Here is a 20,355-nt window from a genome sequence, read left to right as displayed (position 1 = left end):
AATTTCTAGTTTAACTCCATTGTTGTCAGACCACATTCCTTTAAATTTTGAGATTTGTTGAATATCCCAGAATGTTCTAACTGCATGTTCCAAATGAACTTTTTAAAAAAGAGTTATCTGTTCTGCTGTTTGGAGTTGAGCATTCTCAATTATTATCACATTGGTTGACAGTGTTCAAAGTTCCCATAACCTGACTATCTACTTGTCATATCAGTTACCTAACGATGAGTGGAAATCTATATCTGCAACTGTGAACTTGATTACATCTCTATTCAGCTCTAACACTTTTTGCTGCATGTACTTTGATATTATGTTATTAAGTAAAGGCATATTGAGGTAGTTATGTCCTCTTGGTACACTGATATCTTTATCATTATGAAATATCCCTCTATAGGCAGGGGTTGTGACTCAGTGGTAGAGTGGATGCCTAGCATGTGTGAGGCACTGGGTTTGATTCTCAGCACCATAAATAAACAAATAGATAAATAAATAAATAAAGGTCCATTGACCCCCCCCCCACCAAAAAAAAAAAAAAAAAAGAAAAAGAAAGAAAAGAAAGAAATATTCCTCTTTTTTCCCTTAGTAATATTCCTTACTTGGAAGTTTGCTTTGTCTTACCAATAACCATCCTCTATTTCTGTTATTGATACATGAGTCTATCCTTTCCCATCCTTTTACCTTTAACTGGTTTCTTTTTATTTTAAGTGGGATTCTTATAGTTTGCATATAGTTGGTTTTCCATTTTAAAATTCACTGTGATAAATTCTGCCTTCAATTGTATTATTTAGCCATTTACATTTAATGCAAAGACTGTTTTAAATAGTCAATAATTTTCCAGATTCCAGTTTAAAAAATTATTTTTATTCCATATGTTCAGCATTTGTGCATTCTTTTTTTCTTCCATTTGAAGAATGCTCATTAACATTTCTTATAGTGAAGTTTTGTTAGTGATGAATTATCTCAGCCTTTGGGAAAAATATCTTTAGTTTATTATCCTTTTGATAGATATTTTATTGAGAACAGAATTGGAGGTTGATAGATTTTTACACCCATTTAGTACTTTAAAAATGTCATTCCTTTGATTTTTGACTTAGTTTTTGAAATAAAGCGTGTAGTCATTCTTTTTTAATATGTATGCCTTTATTCTATTTATTTTAATTTATTTTTAAAAAATATTTATTCTTTAGTTGTAGTTGGACACAATACCCTCACTTCACTTATTTATTTTTATGTGTTGCTGAAGATCGAACCCAGGGTCTCACACGTGCAAGGCGAGCACTCTACTGCTGAGCCACAACACCAGCCCTCTATTTCTTTTTTAATGTGGGGCTGAGGATCAAACCCAGTGACTCACACATGCTAGGTAAGTGCTACCGCTGAGCCCCAGCCCCAGCCCTAGCCCCACTTAGTCATCTTCATTCCTCTGTATGTGATGGCGTTTGGGAGGCAGCTTTTTAACACACTTTGCTTCTCAGAAATATGATTAAGATTTGCCTTAGTATAATTCTTTTTTTGTACTACAGTTGAATCCAGGAGTGCTTTACCACTGAGCTACATCCCCAGCCTTTTTTAGTTTTTATTTTAAGACAGTGTTTCGCTAAGTTTTCAATCTTTTTTTCTTTATTTCCTGTTTGGGATTATTTTTACTGTTATGTCTTCAAGTTAAATGGTATTTTCTTCTGCTATGTCTAATCTGTTGGGTATTTTTCATTTAAGATATTGTAGTTTTCATCTCTGGAAGTTCCAAATGAGCATTATTTCCTTCCATTTCTTTATTTATTATGATTTTAGATCTTTTTTCTTTTAAAATCTTTAATTGACATAAATTTATACATATTTATGAGGTTCTCTCTTTATGATGTTTATGTTTATCTACATTAAACATACAATCTTATGTTTTTGTTTAGTATTCATTATGTAGAAAATATATATCCCCTACATTCTTGAGCATGGAAACATATTTATAATAGCTATTGTAGCAGCTTTCCTATTTCATCTCTGTCATACCTAAGTTTCTTTCTATCAATTGATTAATTTTTTCCTTATTATGGATTCTGTTTCCCTGAATGTCTAGTAATCTTGTTTTGATCTCAGAAAATTGTGGATTTTTACTCTTTTTTTTTTTTTGGTAATAATTTAGATTTTTTTTTTTTTTGGTACTAGTGATTGAACCCAAGGGCACTAATCCACTGAGACACATCCCTAGTTCCTTTTTTGAATTTTATTTAGAGACAGGGTCTCGCTGAGTTGCTTAGGGCCTTCTAAGTTGGTGAGGCTAGTTATGAACTCACAATCCTCCTGCCTCAGCCTCCTGAGCTGCTGGGATTACAGGGGTGTGCCCAGCCTAGATTATTTTTAAAATTTATTTGTTCTTTTTAGTTATACATGAGTTTTTTTTTCATTTTTTAATGCTGGATTCTGTTGAATTACTTTAAAAATATTGCCCTTTGGTCTAAAATTGTGTTAAGTTACTTGGAGTCATTTGATCCTTTAGAAGGTTGCTTTCAAGCTTTCTTAGGGTAAGAGCAGCTTTTAGGTTAAAGGTAATATAGCCCCCGTTCTCAGATAATTTTCTTGTGAGGATTCTATCCTGTGCCTGGTGTTTATCTATCTGCATGTGATTTCTTGGATTGTATGGTGGTTCTCTACCCAGTCTTGGGAGTCTCACTGAAACACATGAAGATCAGGATTCAGCCAATGATTCAGCCTCAGTGCAGAACTCCAGAAATATCACCCCATATACCCCTTTTGTTTAGTATTCTTTCCCATGAATGTCGCCTTCTCAATCTCCCAACCACAGTCTCTTTTGTCCTGAACTCACTGAGACAGCTTAGTTCTGTTTAGATTTCCCCTACCTTTACTGTATACTGGAAACTGTTTCCAGGAAGTAATATAGAGTGAAGGCTGACTTTATTTCTCTTCTCTTAGGGATCACAGCCTCTGTTTGTTATATAATATCTAAAATAGTTCTTTCATATGATTATCTTTTTTAAAAAAATATTTATTTCTTAGGTGTAGATGGACACAACACAATGCCTTTATTTTTATGTGGTGCTGAGAATCCAGGTCTACGCCGGTGCTAGGCAGGCGCTCTACCCCTGAGCCACAATCCCAGCCCTCATATGATGATCTGTTGTCATTGTTTTTTCCTCTTCTCCTCCTCCTTCAGCTAGTGTTTATGGCAAGAGAGCTGTTCTTACAGCAGTTAGTCCTCCATGGCAACTTACTAGGCATTTTTAAAAATTTCAGGACTATTATTGGAAATTTATAATTCCATATAACTTTTAAAGTCTTCTATTATAAAACCCTATTTCATAAAATTGTAAGTGAAGATGGGTTTTATTACATTTTGGAAAATTGATTTTATATTATTTTGCTTCCTTAGCCAAGAACATATTTTGTGCCAGGCACAGTGGTACATGCCTATAATCCCAGCTACTTGAGAGGCTGAGGCAGGAAGATCACAAGTTCAAGGCCTTTCCAGGAAATTAAGTGACACCTTGTCTGAAAATAGAAAATAAAATGGGCCAGGGATGTAGTTCAATTGTAGGGCACCCTTGGATTCAATTCCCAGTACTTCAAAAAAATTATTTATAATATAATATATACATATATTTGTTATTCCCTTTCTGGGGTCTTGCTCTACCTTCTTCAGCAACATGTTATAAATTTTCCCCCAAACAATCTGGATTTGAGGATTTCAATTTATTTCTAAGATATTTTAGCTTTTGAATGCAACATTTTCCTGTTTCCATCTCTTATTACTGTATATGTAGAAAAAAGCATTCATTTAAAACTTATCTTGAGTTCTTTATTACCTGGAGATTAGTGCTCTTTCTGATGTGCATGTGGCAAACATTTGCACCCAAAATGTAGGCTCTCTCTTCAACTCATTATTTCTTTTTCTGAGAAGTTTTTAGTTTGAGTTCATCCCATTTATTAATTTTTGATTTTATTTCTTGTACTTTAGGAGTTTTGTTAAGGAAGTCAGGGCCTAATCTGACATGATGAAGATTTAGGCCTAGTTTTTCCTCTATTAGGCACAGGGTCTTTGGTCTAATACCTAGGTCCTTAATCCACTTTGAGTTTTGTGCATGGTGAGAAATAGGAGTTTATTTCATTTTGCTGCATATAGATTTTTAGTTCTCCCAGCACCATTTTTAAAGAGGTTATTTTCTCTGATATATGTTTTTGGCACCTTTGTCTAGTATGAGATAAATGTATTTATGTGGTTTTGTCTCTTTGTCTTCTGTTTTTGTACTATTGGTCAACATGTCTTTTTTGGTGCCAATACCATGCTGTTTTTGTTACTATAGTTTTGGTAGTATATGTAGGTCTGGTATTTTGTTATCTCCTGCTTTACTCTTCTTGCTAAGGATTGCTTTGGCTGTTCTGGGTCTATTATTTTTCCAAATGAATTTCAAAGAACAAAGAAAACTTAACACCAAAAAAAAAAAAAACAACCCAATCAATAAATGAGCTAAAGAACTGAACAGATACTCCTCAGAAGAAGATATACATTTGATCAACAAATATATGAAAAAAATGTCCAACACCTCTAGTAATTAGAGAATTGCAAATCAAAATTACTCTGATTTCATCTCACACCAGTCAGAATGGCAGTTATCAAGAATACAGACAACAATAAATGTTGGCACGGATGTAGAGGGAAAGGCACACTCATACACTGCTGGTGGGACTACAAATTGGTGCAACCAATCTGGAAAGCAGTGTGGCGATTCCTCAGAAAACTTGGAATGGAACCACTATTTGACCCAGCTATCGAACTCCTTGGTCTCTACCCAAAGGACTTAAAACCAGCATACCATAATAATGCAGCCACATCAAAGTTTATAGCAGCTCAATTCACAATAGCTAAACTGTGGAAGCAACCTAGATGCCCTTCAATAGACGAATGAATAAATATACTGTGATGTATATACACAAAGGATATTACTCAGCATTAAAAGAGAATAAAATTATGGCATTTTCTGCTAAATGGAAGGGAGTTGGAGAATATCATACTAAGTGAAATAAGCCAATCCCCAGAAAACAAAGGCCAAATGTTCTCTTTGATAAATGGATGCTGATCGGTAAAATGGGGGTGGGCATTGGAAAAATGAAGGAATTTTGGTTGGGCAAAGGGGAGGGAGGGGCAGGAAAGGTGTATTGGGGACAGGAAAGATGGTGGAATGAAGTGGACATCATTACCTTAGGTACATGTATGACTGCACATATGGTGCAACACTATATCATGTAAAAACCAGAGAAATGAAAAGTTATACTTCAATTGTATACAATGAATCAAATGCATTCTGCTGTCATATATACCTAATTAAAATTAATTAATTAATAAAAAATAAAAATAACACTTATCTTGAGCCGAGTGCAGTGGCACATGCCTGTAATCCCAGCAGCAGGGGGAGGCTGAAGCAGGTGGATTGGAAGTTCAAAGCCAGCCTTAGTGAGGCCCTGAGTAACTTAGCAAAACCCTGGATCAAAATTTTTAAAAAGGCTGGGGATGTGGCTCAGTGGATTAGTGCCACTGGGTTCAGTCCCCTGTACAAAAAAAAAAAAAAAAAAAAAGAACAAAACAAAGAAAACTTATCTTGAATATAGTTGTATTTCCACATTTTAAAATTAATTCGAGCACTTAGAAAGCCAACAGCTATAAAATTTTGTAGGAAAATGATACAGTATCAGCAGAATGCAATAATTTTATCTCCTCTTTTTAAATATAGTATTTATATTTAGTTTTTATTTCTTTAATAGAATATCCAAAACAAGGTTGATTGTGATGACAATGATGCTATCTATACCTTATTGTTTTAATATCTTACCATTTACAATGGTATATTTTCTTAAACATTGTTAAATAATCTTTATCATTTTTAAATAATTTACCTTCTATCTATTTTACTCAGAATTTTATATGAAATGCCTTCTCAGGGTTTTAAAAATGTATAGTCATTTATTATTTGTCTTTTAATTTGTTGAATAATTATTTAGATAGATTTCCTAAAAATAAACCCTACTGAATGTACTTCTTGGTGCACTGCTAAATTCTCTTTGCAAACATTTTAGGCACAACTTTTAAACCTATACTTATAAATACAGTTAGGATATATATATTTTTGGACCTATATCAGATAAAAGTGTTAAGATTATAATGGTCTCATAAAACACATTAAGAGCTTTCTTTTTTTTTAATAGTAGTCTGGAAGAGATTTCAGATCAGCAGTTTTCAAGGTGTGGTCCATTTAGGGAATTGGAGAGGTCTAAGCTATTTTTACAATAACAATCAGACCTCATTTGCCCTTTTCTCTGTGTTGATGTTTACATTGCATATTGAAAAGCAATAGTAAGTTTGCTACTTCCTCAGCGAGGGCCAAAGGACTGCCACCCAACTCTGCCAGCAGACTCTTCACTGTCATGTGTACACTTTAAAATATTCTTTAAAAAGCAGTGAAATGTATTAGTTTCATTAAATCTTGACACTCGAGTTGGCATCTTTTTAATATTCAGTGGACAAGATAGGAAGCATACGTGAAGCACTTTTTCAGCTTTAGGAAAAGCCTGGTGTGGTCGATTGACTTGCAAGCTAAATGAGCTCTTTTCATGGAGTAAAAGAATAACCAATAGACAACCTCCATAGCTTCTCGAACTTTGGAATTTGGCAGATGTTTTCTTGCAAACAAACAAAGTGAGCCTGTCACTGAAGGAAAACATCTGACAATATTTTTTACTAGTGCTAAAATTTGAAATTTCAGTAAGAAAAAGCATTTTGGAAAACTGTATCTGCTACCATGAACTCGATGTCTTCCCAATCACTAAAAGATTTTCTGATCAATTGGTGGGGATGATACTAATGAACATGATTTTTAAAATATTGTATAATCAAATGTGTCAACATTTAGAAGATCTGCACAAATCAGTGAACTAATAGTTTTCAAATGACTTTTGTCTGATGTCACAGAATCATACATGAGTAACAGATTCATTCCAAGTGGACATTTAAGAAAAAGAGATGGGGATGGGGATGTGGCTCTATGATACAGCATCTGCCTGGCATGTATGAGGACCTGGGTTTGATCCCCAGCACTGCCAAAAAAAAAAAAGCACAGGAATTGTGTCAGCTGGTGTCTCAGCCTGGGTTTCACAAGGCTAATGATATTTGAAGATCCGCCCATATGTAAGATCTGCTTCTTGACTTTTAATGACATAATACCTTTATTTATTTATTTATTTTTATGTGGTGCTGAGGATAGAACCTAGGGCCTCGCACATGCTAGGCGAGTGCTCTACCGCTGAGCCACAAATGCAGTCCGACATTTAACATTCTTAAATTCAATTCTGTTCATGTTGCCAGACATGGATCATGTTCTGAAATAATTCTCACTAACGATACTTTAAAAATGATCTGAAAACAAAAATGTCAATTTATTAATTTCCTACCAAATGGATCAGAATACCTGTATCTATTGTCAGAGCACTTCTTTGCATTGCATGCAAATGGTTGTGGTTCCTAGGGAGTGCTCTTGGAGATGTGTCTGTGGGGAAAGGAGGAAGGCATGATTTGGCAGAGGGAAAAGGTTGTGAGAAAGATCTCCTATGATCCTGTATTAGTTACCTTTCTATCATTGTGACAAAATACCTGTGAAAAACAAGTTAAAGGAGAGAAGATTTATTTTGGCTCATGGTTTAAGAAGTGTCAGTCTGTGGTCAGCTGGCTCTATTGCTTTCAGGCCTGTGGCAAGGCAGAAACGTCATGCTAGAAGGGCATGGCAGAGGAAAGTTGCTTACATCGTGGCAGCCAGGAAATGGGAATGCTGGAGAAGGGGTTAGGGACAGGATATAGTCCCCAAGGTCCCACATCCTTCAAATAGGTTTTACCTCCTACAGTTTGTACCACTTCCCAACAGTCCATTTGTCTATGACTCATCATCAGTTCCTTAATCCAAAGATGAGTATAGGCCTCCAATATCCAATTACCTTCCCAAAAGTCTCACTTCTGAACACTGTTGGGGATCATGCCTTTAACATATGAGCCTTGGGGAACATTCTAGATCCAAACTTTAACATTTTCTGTGGGAGCTTTGAAGCTAAAAGACCACTTAGGTTTGCCTCAAGTTGAGTCAATGAAGCGGGGCCTTTGAATTTCTCTATCAGTCCATGGTTGGGGGTGCCATTGGAAAGGGCTGCAACCTTGGCTGAGGCAGGTCCTGCAGGCTGGGACTATGCCCAGGTGAGGGATGCAGATTTGTATCTTCAGCAGCCCCTACTCCTATAAGGTGGAGGTTACCTAACACACTTGCATTGTTCTGAAGAGAGTGGGCAGAATACCATAGCACTCGTGGTCGCACTGATTCCTTGCAAGGTACATCCTGAATTAGGGAACATTAAAATGTAAAAAAGGGGGCTGGGATTGTGGCTTAGTGGTAGAGCACTCGCCTAGCACAGGCAGACCCGGGTTTGATTCTCAGCACCACATAAAAATAAAAGCTTTATGTTGTGTCCATCTACAAAAAAGATTTTCTCTCTCTCTCTCTCTCTAAAAAAAATGTAAAAAGGGCGGGATCTTAAAAAAAAAGAAATGTTTTTTGAAACAACAATGTAAGTAATACTCCAGGAAGAACTAGAGAATTGGGAATCTAGGGGACTCCATGGATTGTTCTTCATTGTCTGTCATTCATGTTTCTTCCTGCAAACCTGTTTTACTCTTCTTTGTTGATACTAAAACTCTCTTTGAGTTACTAGAACAGTTTTCTAGTAACCAACCAATATGGGAAGTGGATAGTGGCCACAGCTAAGCTGATAAATGTTTATAAACTTGCTTTCTGTGAAAAAAGAATATATTACATATATAATTTTGTGGAGGACACAATTTATAAATAATAACTATATGGTACTCTTTATTGTAAATTCCATATATATAATTGATTCTCACAGAATACTTTCATTGATTTTTACAGAACTCTTGTATCCTGAGCTAATCTAAGATTTTCAATTGATAAACAAGCCCAGGTCTGACATGAATGCTAGCTTATATTTATGCTTAAATTAATGAATAAGACAAAAGTGGAACAATGAAGATGCATATCAGAACTTCATTTGTCAATGATGTTAGAGACTATTGAATCAAATAATAGTTTTCAAATACTAAAAGAATATTTCTTCAATGTCTTTCATTACTTACTAAGTAATGGCTACAGACACCACATTTCTTCATCTTATTTTGAGATTTTACTCCTCAGGGAACACTGGCAATATCCAGTGACATTTTGGATTGCCACAACTAGGGAAGTGGTACAATTGATCTATTAAGTGGAGCACCAAGACATCCTTCCCACAGCATAAACTTACCTGGCCCAAGATTGAGAAACCCTGCTCTGTATTATTAATATTTTCTTCACAAAAATTTAAAGCTGAGATAATCAATAAAATGTTAGATTAAGCCTTGATTTGTAGAGTTTGCCAATTTCTGTGATACCCACACTGTGATGGTTAATTTTATTTGTCAACCTGACTAGCCTAGGGGATTCCCAGATAACTGGTTATACATTATTGTCAGGTAGGTTTGTGAGCTTTTCTTGAGTCTCTTGTGTCCTTGGACACTGGAGCTCCTGTTTCTCAGGTCTTTGGACTCTAAGCCTTATACCAGCATCCCCCTTCTCTTTCCCACTCCTTTCTTAGGACTTTGGATTGAATTACACTACCATCTTTTCCAGTTTTCTAGCTTGCAGATGGCAGGCTGTGGGACATCCAAACTTCTATAGTTGTGTGAGCCAATTCTCCATATAAATATTTTATGTAGACAGTTCCCAACTCATGATTAGACTTACCATTTTTTTAAATGATGCAAAAGTAAAAAGCACTCAGTAGAAACCAAACTTGGAGTTTTTAATTTCTGTCTTTTCTGTAGGATAGTGATATGTGTGCTAAGATCCTCTGGGCAGCAGCAGTCAGTTACTTGATTGTGAGGGGAACAAGAATCAATTTTTTTGCAGTGCACTGTGCTGCTGAGCTAGCATGTTCCACTGGTTAGGTGTAGTAAATGTATCTTTAACTTACAATATTTTCAACTTACGGTAGGCTTATCAGAACATAACATTGTTGTAAGTTGAGAAGCTTCTGTATACCTATATATATCCTCATGGTTCTGATTCTCTGGAGAAAACTGACTAATAGTCACCATTTCTGATTTCAAGCCACCAATGTGATGTCCTTAAGCATGGAATTGTTAAGAGTTATACAGAAACACACCATTATATAGCATATCCACCATGAAGATACAACTGACATAAAAAAACCCCAAGAACATACACAGTAGAAAAATAATTAATAGGTAGTAGGTTCTGTGTACTTATTACCTTTGCTTTAGCACCATTTATTTTAAATAACTTATTTAATGTTTATTAATGGCTTAACAACTGATTCACAAAATATTTGAAAATTTAACATTCATTCCTTGTGGGTCAGTGTGGACCAGCCTGCTTCAGTATAACACTAAAATGGCTATCTACCACTCTAAAATTCACATTTATATTTCCTGTGTGTTGGAAAGATGAACTCGATTTAAGTTTCTTTTTTTTTAAATCTATGAACTTTTAATTTTTTACTTTATTTTTTATTGGTGCATTATTATTAGATATAATACTGAGTCCACTAATGAATATGGATTCATTGTGCCTTATTCATGCATTCACATAACAATTTGATCAATCTCATTCCCCCTATAACTTCCCTTTTTCTTCCCTCCTCCCTCCCCTAATCTGCTGCCTCTACTAACTTCAGATTTTTTAAAAAATATATGTTTTTAATACCTTTATTTAATTTATTTATTTTCATGTGGTGCTGGGGCTCGAACCAGCACCTCACACACGCTAGGTGAACACTCTACCGCTGAGCCCACAATCCCAGCCCCTAACTTCAGAGTTTTAAAGAAGGGGTTCTGTCTCAGACTGGCTGAGTTATCTGCCTATGACTGAGCTGTACAAAGCAATTGTGGTTGATCCAGAGGGAGTCTGCCTACTTCCCACAAAGAGATCCCCAGAAGCATCCCCACTGTGACTGGAGGGCACCCTAAGAGGTGCCCATGACAGTGCTGCAGGCACACCGACACCACTCCCTCCTCTGCTTGGTCTTTCAAGACTACACAGAATGTGTTTCTGACTCACCTGCTCTTTCTCCCCAGAGAAATGACAAAATATTGTGTAAGTGTAGTCCTGGATCAGCAGCATCTGCCTCATGTGGGAATTTGTTCAAAAAAACAAAATTTTGGGCCCCACTCCAACTCCACTGAATGAGACATTCTGGAGATGGAGACCAGCAGTCTATGTTTCAAAAAGTTCTGCAGGTTATTCAGAGGTATGCTAAAGGTTGAGAGCCACTACATTAGGTTATATAGCTTGCCTTTTATTTTTTTCTTCCTTTCTTTTTTTAGAAGTTATGTTTTATCCTTTAGGATAGCAACAAAACAAATACAGGTCGACCATCCTGATTAACTTTATATTTTCCTCCAGTCCCCAGAAATGACAAATAATTTCTGAGGGTGTATTTCTCCTACAGAGGAATAATCTCATCAATTGTATATTGATTTCTAGTATTTCTTCTTTTAGAAGATGACTGTTTTCTAATTTCTGTGAGTATTATAGCCTCAGATACACTATTAAATCATGTATATCTAACATAATTTAACTTTTCAGGATATATTTCTCGATTTCCAAGCTTGCTGATGACCTCCTCATGGTAGGAGCTGTATTTTGACATTTGGTTTAAGTCACAGAATCTAATGTAGTACATAACTCATATAAGACATCCAAAAATTGGATTAGGTAATTATAAAGATTTTAAAAATATTCTAATCCTTTGCTTTCTTTTACAGGCATTATTTAAAATTTACTATGTAATTTCAAAAGTGGATATGCTAGGAAAACCTATAAATAATTTCAAATAATTAAATAAAACAGAAAATGACAGATAACTGGATCACCCCTCCCCCCGCCAAAATTATGTAATTTTTACTAAATCCAGATGTAAAGAAGACAGTAAGAATCATCAGTCGTTATTCTACTGCCTGAGTAATGACTCTGGCATGTTTCTTTTAATCATTTTTTCTGTTTGTTATAAAACAGAAATTGTATGCTACATTTATGGTTTCAATTTTCTACCTTTTTTTTTTTTTTTTTTTCAGTGCTGGGGATCAGGCCTTGGATCTTCCATGTGGCAGGCAAGCACTCTCCCACTGAGCTATACCCCCAGCCCTCATTATTCTACTTTTTAAAGTAAGCATTACTTCATAGCATTCCCCTATCTTTGAGTATATGTTTTTGTGTGGTTCCATGTTATCCATGTATGTATAACTATAATTTATTTCTCCCTTTCCATATTTAGGACCTTTCACTCTTTAAATTAATTGTCATAATTGACATTATTTCACTGTTTAAATTACAATTATGATGAAATGGGAATCCATATTTTTTAAATAAATACATTCTTTCAGAGGGAGTTTTGATTGTTTTTGCAGTGTTAATCTAAGCTCACCTGGCTCTCTTTCTCCCCTTCTGTTCTGTGAGGTTTGCTCCCCAGTTTGCTCCTTCAAGTGTTTCTCTCTGTCACTCTTTGGTCTCAGGGCTTAATCATGATTTAAGGCTTAACCCTGTTTGCATAAACATCAAAATCAATAAAAGTCTGAAATTCAAAAGGAGCTAGTGCCCTCTCTGTTTACACTGAGAGTCTCTAAACTGGACAGCTAGTCCTTGGGGGCTCTCTGTAAACTTCCTTTACTGCAACAATCATCTGTGTCAACACTTCAGGCGTTTGTGTTTTAAATCTCTAATCTCTAAATCAGGGGAATACTAATAAATTATTTGCTTATTAAGTTCTAAATGACCCAAAAGACAGATATCCATGCAAAAATGTTACCATGTTTAAATCAGGGATTTTTCTTTGTAAAATATCTTAAGCGTTCAAAAGCTGTAAAAATCAGCAGAGCATCTTGGGTCAAAAAGTGAATTAAATGGGCTGGGGATATAGCTCAGTTGGTAGAGTGATTGCCTTGCCTGCACAAGGCTCTGGGTTCAATCCCCAGCACTACACACAAAAAAAGTGAATTAACTTCCTATGTTGGTTTATTTCTGGCAAAAGCCAGCTATCTTTTAGATGAAATAATTCACACACAAACACACCTTCCTAAATTGAAATGAACAATTCTCTGTTATTTTTATTTTGATAAACCATCCTTCCTATTATCAATTGACTGAACAGAATAATATTTCCTTTATTTTAGAATGGGGAAAACTAGCATGTCAAATATTGTTCAATTGTGACAATTAAAAAAGTTTTATTTTACTGTGGATTGAACCCCAAGGGGGTTTAACCACTGAGCTACAAACCCAGCCCTTTTTAATTTTTGCCCCAGCCCTTTTTTATTTTTATTTTGAGACAGGGTCTCACTGAGTTGGTTAGGGCCTCACTGAGTTGCTGAGGCTGGCTTTGAACTTGAGATCCTCCCGCCTCAGCCTCCCAAATCACTGGGATTACAGGTGTGTGCCACTGTGCCAGGTCTAAAAATTTAAAGAAACACTTCCATGGCATAAAACTAAAAATAAATGCATTATAAATGGTTTTTAGGTTTTTTAAAAAAACTGTCCAACACACTGCAGTCTCAGCCCTCAGAAGGCTGAGGTGGGAGAACTGCTTGAGCTCAAGAGTTGAAAACCAGTCTAGGCAACATAGTGAGACTCTGCCTCAAAATAAAAACGAAAACAAATTCTCTGACATGTATTTTTTTCTCCTCAATTTAATTTTTCTTCTTGAATTGGATTTAACTTTTTTCTGACTACATATCTGATCATGTCATTGAAAATCTTATTTGACATAATTCCTTGTATCTTACAGATAATAATGGAAGGAAATTAGAAATCAACACAATAAAACACTGCAGAAACTATATAAACACAGAGAGATTGAACAATACACGTCTGAGTGATGAATGGACGAGAAAGTAAATTGAGGGAGAAATTGAAGAATTCCTAGACTCAAATGAGAATAGTGACACAACATACCAGAACCTCTGGAACACCATGAAGGCAGTTCTAAGAGTAATGTCTATAGCTGTAAGTGCCTACATAAAATCTGAATCCTCCATAAACAATCTAATAAGCATGTCAAAGCCCTTTAAAAGAGGAATAAACCATTTGCAAACCAGTAGAAGGAAGGAAGGAAGGAATATCAGAGCTGAAATCAATGAACTTGAGAGTAAAAACATAATACAAAGGGTCAATGAAACAATGAGCTGTCTCTTTGAAAAGATGAACAATATCCTTTAGCCAAACTAACCGAGAGCAAAAGAAGACTCAAATTAATAAAATTGAGATGAAAAAGGAGAAATCACTACAGGCATCACAGAAATTCAGTGGATCGTTAGGGACTATTTTGAAAACCTATTCTCCAATAAACTGGAAAATCTAGAAGAAATGCATACATTTCTAGAGACATGATCTGCCTTGATGTGTCCTCATCTGTTTTTGTTCCTCTTTTAAAGGGCTTTGACATGCTTATTAGGTTGTTTATGGAGGATTCAGATTTTATGTAGGTACTTATAGCTATAGACATTACTCTTAGAACTGCCTTCATGGTGTTCCAGAGGTTCTGGTATGTTGTGTCACTATTCTCATTTGAGTCTAGGAATTCTTCAATGATCTGCCAAAATTGAATCAAGAGGACACAGAAAACCTACACAGATCAATAACTTATAATGAGACAGAAGCAGTAATAAAAATCCTTGCAATAAAGAAAAGCCCAGAGCCAGTTGGATTCTTAGCCGAATTCTACCAGACCTTTAAAGAAGAACTGTTGCCAGTACTCCTCAAATTATTCCATGAAGTGGAAAGGGATGGGACACTTCCAAATTCATCCTATGAAGCCAGTATCACACTCATAACAAAACCAGATGAGGACACATCAAGGAAAGAGAACTAAAGACCAATATCCCTGATGAACTTAGATGCAAAAATATTTAACAAAATATTAATAAATCATATTCAACAACATATTAAGAAGATTGTACATCTTTACCAAGTTGGTTTTATTCCAGAGATGCAAGAATGTTTTAACGTTTGCAAATTAATAAATGTAACTGATCACATAAATAGAGTTAAGGACAAAATCACTTAGTCATCTCAATAGATGCAGAGAATACTTTGGCAAAATTCAGCACCCATTCATGATAAAAGCACTGAAGAAACTGGGGATAGAAGGAACCTACTTTAACATCATATATGAAAAACCCAAAGCCAACTTCATAGTAAATGGGGGAAAATGAAAGCAATTCCTTTAACAAGACAAGGATGTCCATTCTCACCACTCCTATTTAATATACTGCTAGAAATTCTAGTCAGAGTAAATAAAATAGAAAAGGAAGAAATTAAATTATCACTGTCTGCAGATGATATGATCCTATACTTAGAAGATCCAAAAAAACTCCACCAAAAGACTGCTAGAGTTAATAAACAAATTTGTCAAAACATCAGGTTACAAAATCAGCATACAAAAATCAGCATCTTTCCTATATACCAATAGTGAATCTGCTGAAAAAGAAATCAGGAAAGCAATTGTATTCACAATAAACTAAAAAAATATATCTAGGAGGGGCTGAGGTTGTGGCTCAGTGGTAGAGCCCTTACCTAGCATGTGTGAGGGCCTGGGTTCAATCCTCAGCACCACATAAAAGTAAATATATATAATAAAGGTACTGTGTCCAACTACAACTAAAAGATTTTAAAATATATATATATATATGAATAAATCTAACCAAGGAGGTGAAAGACTTCTCCAATGAAAACTGAAAACAGTGAAGAAAGAAATTGAAGAAGACACAAGAAGATGGAATTACCTCCCGTGTTAATACATAGGTTGAATTAATATTGTTAAAATGGCATGATACTACCAAAAGCAATATACAGATTTAATTCAGTCCCTATCAAAACACAAATGTCAAATGTCATTCTTCATAGAACTAGCAAAAAAAAAAGTCCTAAAATTTATTTTGAAAAATAAAAGACCCAGAATAGACAAAGCAAATCTAAGTCAAAAAGCAATGCTGGAGGTATCACAATACCTGACTTCAAATTATATTATAGAATTATAGTAACAAAAACTGCATAGTACTGGCATAACAGACCAGCCCAATGGTATAGAATAGAAGACACTGAGATAAGCCCACACATCTACAGTGTTCTAATCTTTAAGAAAGTTTCCAAAAGCATACCTTGGAGAAAAGATAGCCTTTTAAATTTTTTTAAAAGACAGAATTTTAATAAATGGTGCTTGGAACACTAGTTAGCCTTATATCGAAGGATGAAACTAGACCCTAATGTACCCTGCACAAAAATCAACTTAAAATAGATCAAAGACCTAGGAATTAGACCAGAAACTATGCCACTTCTAGAAGCAAACGTTAGGTTAACAATCTAGCATAATAGGCACAGGCAAAAACTTTTTCAGTAAAACTCCTAAAACTCAGGAAATAATGCCAAGAGTTAATGAAAGGGTTAATTTAATCAAAGTAAAAAGCTTCTGCATATCAAAGGAATTAGGAATGTGACAAGAGAATTTATAAGAATCAGAGAAAATCTTTGCTAGCAACTCTTGTGACAGATAATTAATATTCAGAATATATAAAGAACTCAAAACACTTTACACCAAAAAATCAAATAACCTAATGAATAAATAGGGAAATTAATTAAACAGGCACTTCTTAAAGAAGAAATATAAATGTACAACAAATATATGGAAAAAAGTTCAACATTATTAACAATTAGAGAAATGCAAATTAAAACTACACTGAGATTTCATCTCACTCCAGTTTGAATGGCAATCATCAAGAATATAAGCAATAATAAATGCTGGAGACAATGTGGAGAGAAAAGAACACTTTTACCCTGCTCGTGACACCATAAATGAGTACAAACAGTATGGAAATCAGCACGAAGATTCCGCAAAAGACTAGGTATGGGGCTGGGGTTGTGGCTCAGTGGTACAGCCCTTATCTAGCTCATGCGTGGTGCTGGGTTCTATCCTCAGCACCATATGAAAAATAAATAAAATAAAATAAAAGCATATATATATTTGGTGCTGATGACGCCAAGGTCGCGGGTTCGATTCCCGTACGGGCCACCAAATGCCGCAGTCTGGCTGGGCACAATTCAGGAGCCACTTGTCAAAGGAAACTAACTTTATTTTTAGAACTATAAAACTATAGAACTATAAAAGCCAAGCAAAACAGCTCCTCAGGATAAAACCCTCAGAGCCCAACTGCCACCACCGGCTTCCACAAGCCTCTCACCCACACAAGCCTCTCCACCTCCCACAATATATATGCTTTTATATATATATAAATATATATGCTTATATATATAAAAATATAAAAAGCCTAGGTATGGAACCATCATATGACCCAACTGTACCACTCCTCCATATTTGATGCCTACCCACGTTTATACCAAGTAGCACAATTTACAGTATCCAAACTATGGAACCAGCCTAGATGTCCACGAGTAGATGAATGAATAAAGAAAATTTATTTACACAATAGGGTTTAAGTCAATCATAAAGAAAAATAAAATCATGTCATTTGCAGGAAAATGGATGGAACTAGAAGGTCAAGGATTATATGTTTTCTCTCCTCTGCAAAAGCTAGAGAGGAAAAAGGAAAAAAAAAAAGGTGGAGGCAGATCACATGAAAGTCAAAGGGCGATCAGTAGAGGAAAGAGACCAGGAGTAGATAATAGTATTGAGGGAGGGGGTAAAGGGCTGGGGAGTGATAGTGGCCAAATTATATTGTTATAGTGTGTGCACATACGAATATGTAACAACAAAATCCCATCATTATGTATTATAATGAGCCAATAAAAATGTTGGAAAAAAAGACAAAAAAAATCTTGATTGCTGAATGCATGACAGAAAAAGATGATCTGTTAGCTTAAGGTAGATGTTGAATAATATTATCAAGCTATTAATGGAATGTAGAGTTGAGGAAGTAGAGAAATACTCTAGATGAAGATGTTTAACTCCACAGGACATTTAACCACCCTTTAACTCAACACCTATAAGCTAGTATTATTCAGGTTTTTCTCACTCCTACATTAACCTTGGCAAGCCAGTAACTTGGGGAACACTAATAAGAACTTCTAGTAAAGATGGCATCTTAACATAACTGATGTGTTCTAGTAGGCTTTTTGACCTAACCAGCAGGTACAAACGTACAAGATGCGGCCTACTACCTCCTCACTCTTCAGAAGGCTTGGTTTTCAGTCCATTTTCACAGCGGGGATTGCGAGCGCGCTTCTGGAGGGTGCCGCCAGGCGGCGCTGTTCAAAAGCCGCTTCACTAACAAGCATCTCCGGCGCTTTTACCCTCCTCTCTCTTGTTCCAGCTTCCGCCGGAAGCAGACCCCGTCTGTTGTCCTCCGGTAGTTTGGGTTGTTTGTAGTGAGTGTACGGCGGCGGGCAGTCTGAGGTTAGGTCCCAGGGGGTGGAGAGGGGATCTGGAGCTTAACCCCGAGCAGCGAGATGGACATTTTGAGATCAGAGATTTCCCGGAAGCGGCAGCTGGTGGAAGAGAGAAACCTGTTGGTGGTAAGGGTCCTTGTGGTTGTGGGGACTGAGGGTCGAAGAATGGTGTATTTGTGTGTCAGGGGATGCCGCGGTGCGAGCATTTAGGGCAGACATGGGGCTGGGCGACAGTCCTGCCTCTGTCCCGGAAGGCCCTTTCTAGATTCATCCTTGGGTCCCTTTCTGGGGAATCTTCATGGATGGAAGTGTGAGAATTGCAGGAAAACTCAAGGTGGTTTTTTTGTTGTTGTTGTTGCTGTTGTTTCGACTTTCCCCTTTTTTCCTGCCTTCTTTCCCCCAGCAGTTTACTTAAGTAAACAACCCGCTCTAACCCACTCCCATCTGTCGATACTCTGTGGATCTACCTCAGTTCCGAGAGTTGACTTCTGTCGTTTAAGGGTTTGTGCCCTGCTGAAACAGGAAGGACAGATCCCATCTTCGAACGTTCCTTCCTATTAAACTCAATCTTTTTGTTTCCCCATCTTTCCTCTTCCCCAACACGTACAAAGTTTATGGGTCTGCTCTTCATGGAATGGAAAGCTAAGATTTTTTTGGAGAGGTACTAAAAAAAGGAGAAAGAACACCTAATTTAGGAACCTCCTTAAATTGTTCTCCTTTCCTTTATTGCATAACAGTAATTAGGTCACCAGTTTTCAAAGCTTTTGGTCTCAGGACCTCTTCATACTCTTTAAGTTATTGAGGATGCCAGCTTTTGTTGATGTATCATATCTATTAGTATTTACCAAATTTTAAAAGTAAAATTGAGAAACTTGACACATTTCATTATACAGCATAAAAGTTGTATTATTTAATATCTGCTGATCTAATGTGGTTTCTTTAAGCACTAGGAAACCGTCAAGCTCATGATGGCAGGCCCAAGTCCTCCACACTTTTAATTTTTGCTTGAAAGCTGGAATTTCATCACAGCCAACAAATACTACTAGTTTTTTTTTCTTAAAGTGATGGGTTCCTGGTGTTAAGTTTTAGGAAGTTGTCTGACAAATATTCAAGTCTGGATAATTATGGTTTGTCAGTATTTGTGTATGACAAAATGGTATTAAGAAGAAGAACACTCATTTAGTTTACAGCTTGATTGTTTGATTGCTTTTCCACCAGATAACCATCATACTTCGGTAAAAAGGAAAAATTATTTTTGTATACTTTGTTTTGTCATACAGGATGTGAAAAAAAGTCAAGGATTAATGCCTAGTAAAATTAAAAATTTTGCTGTAGGTTGAGCATTCTTAATCCTAAATCTGAAATCCTCCAGAATCCAACACTTTTTGAGCGCAGACATTATGCCACAAGAGGAAAATTCCACACTTGACCTCAGTGGAATTTTCAAAGCATAGGCACGCTAAAAACATCATATAAAATTACCTTCAGGTTTTATGTGTGAAGTGTGTATAAAACATATGTGAATTTTGTGTTTAAATTTGGGTTCCATCCCCAAGATACCTTGTTATGTATGTGCAAATATTCCAGAATTCAAAAAAATCTGAAATCCAAAACACTTTCAAGCATTTAAATAAGAGATGTTCAACTTGTACTTCATCAAGGAGATTCAGAAGTAAAACTGGCTCCCTCCAAATACAAAAGTTTTGTGCCACTGCCTTGATTATTTCTAAGGCTGTGGCCAGCTTCACCATGCTTTTCCCCTACAGTGCAGATGTCAACAGAGTAAATAGACTATTTTGGGGGGGAGTGGTACTGGGGATTGAACTGAGGGTCACTCTATCAC

General features: G+C 36.0%; 1 protein-coding gene across 6 annotated transcripts in view; it reads left to right on the top strand.

Moving 5' to 3' along the window:
* The window catches only part of Prpf18 (pre-mRNA processing factor 18), an 87,247-nt gene that overhangs the window by 25,357 nt on the left and 41,535 nt on the right, over window positions 1-20,355 (top strand). The window contains exon 3 of one of the 6 annotated variants that reach the window (XM_078023517.1): window positions 12,194-12,284. The exons of 2 other annotated variants lie outside the window; for them this stretch is intronic. Coding sequence is in view for 3 of the 4 variants with exons in the window: in XM_040276947.2 (XP_040132881.1) it covers window positions 18,573-18,638 (66 nt within the window). In the remaining variant the exon portion in view is untranslated. Of the gene's footprint in view, window positions 1-12,193; window positions 12,285-18,421; window positions 18,639-20,355 lie in introns of those variants that run through there. 3 more of the 6 variants (XM_040276947.2, XM_021732423.3, XM_005334269.5) reach the window with 3 other exon arrangements.

Source organism: Ictidomys tridecemlineatus, chromosome 10, assembly GCF_052094955.1.
Source record: "Ictidomys tridecemlineatus isolate mIctTri1 chromosome 10, mIctTri1.hap1, whole genome shotgun sequence".
Lineage (NCBI taxonomy): Eukaryota > Metazoa > Chordata > Mammalia > Rodentia > Sciuridae > Ictidomys > Ictidomys tridecemlineatus.
The sequence above is the reverse complement of the archived record's forward strand: the minus strand, read 5'-3'. Positions and strand labels throughout refer to the sequence as shown.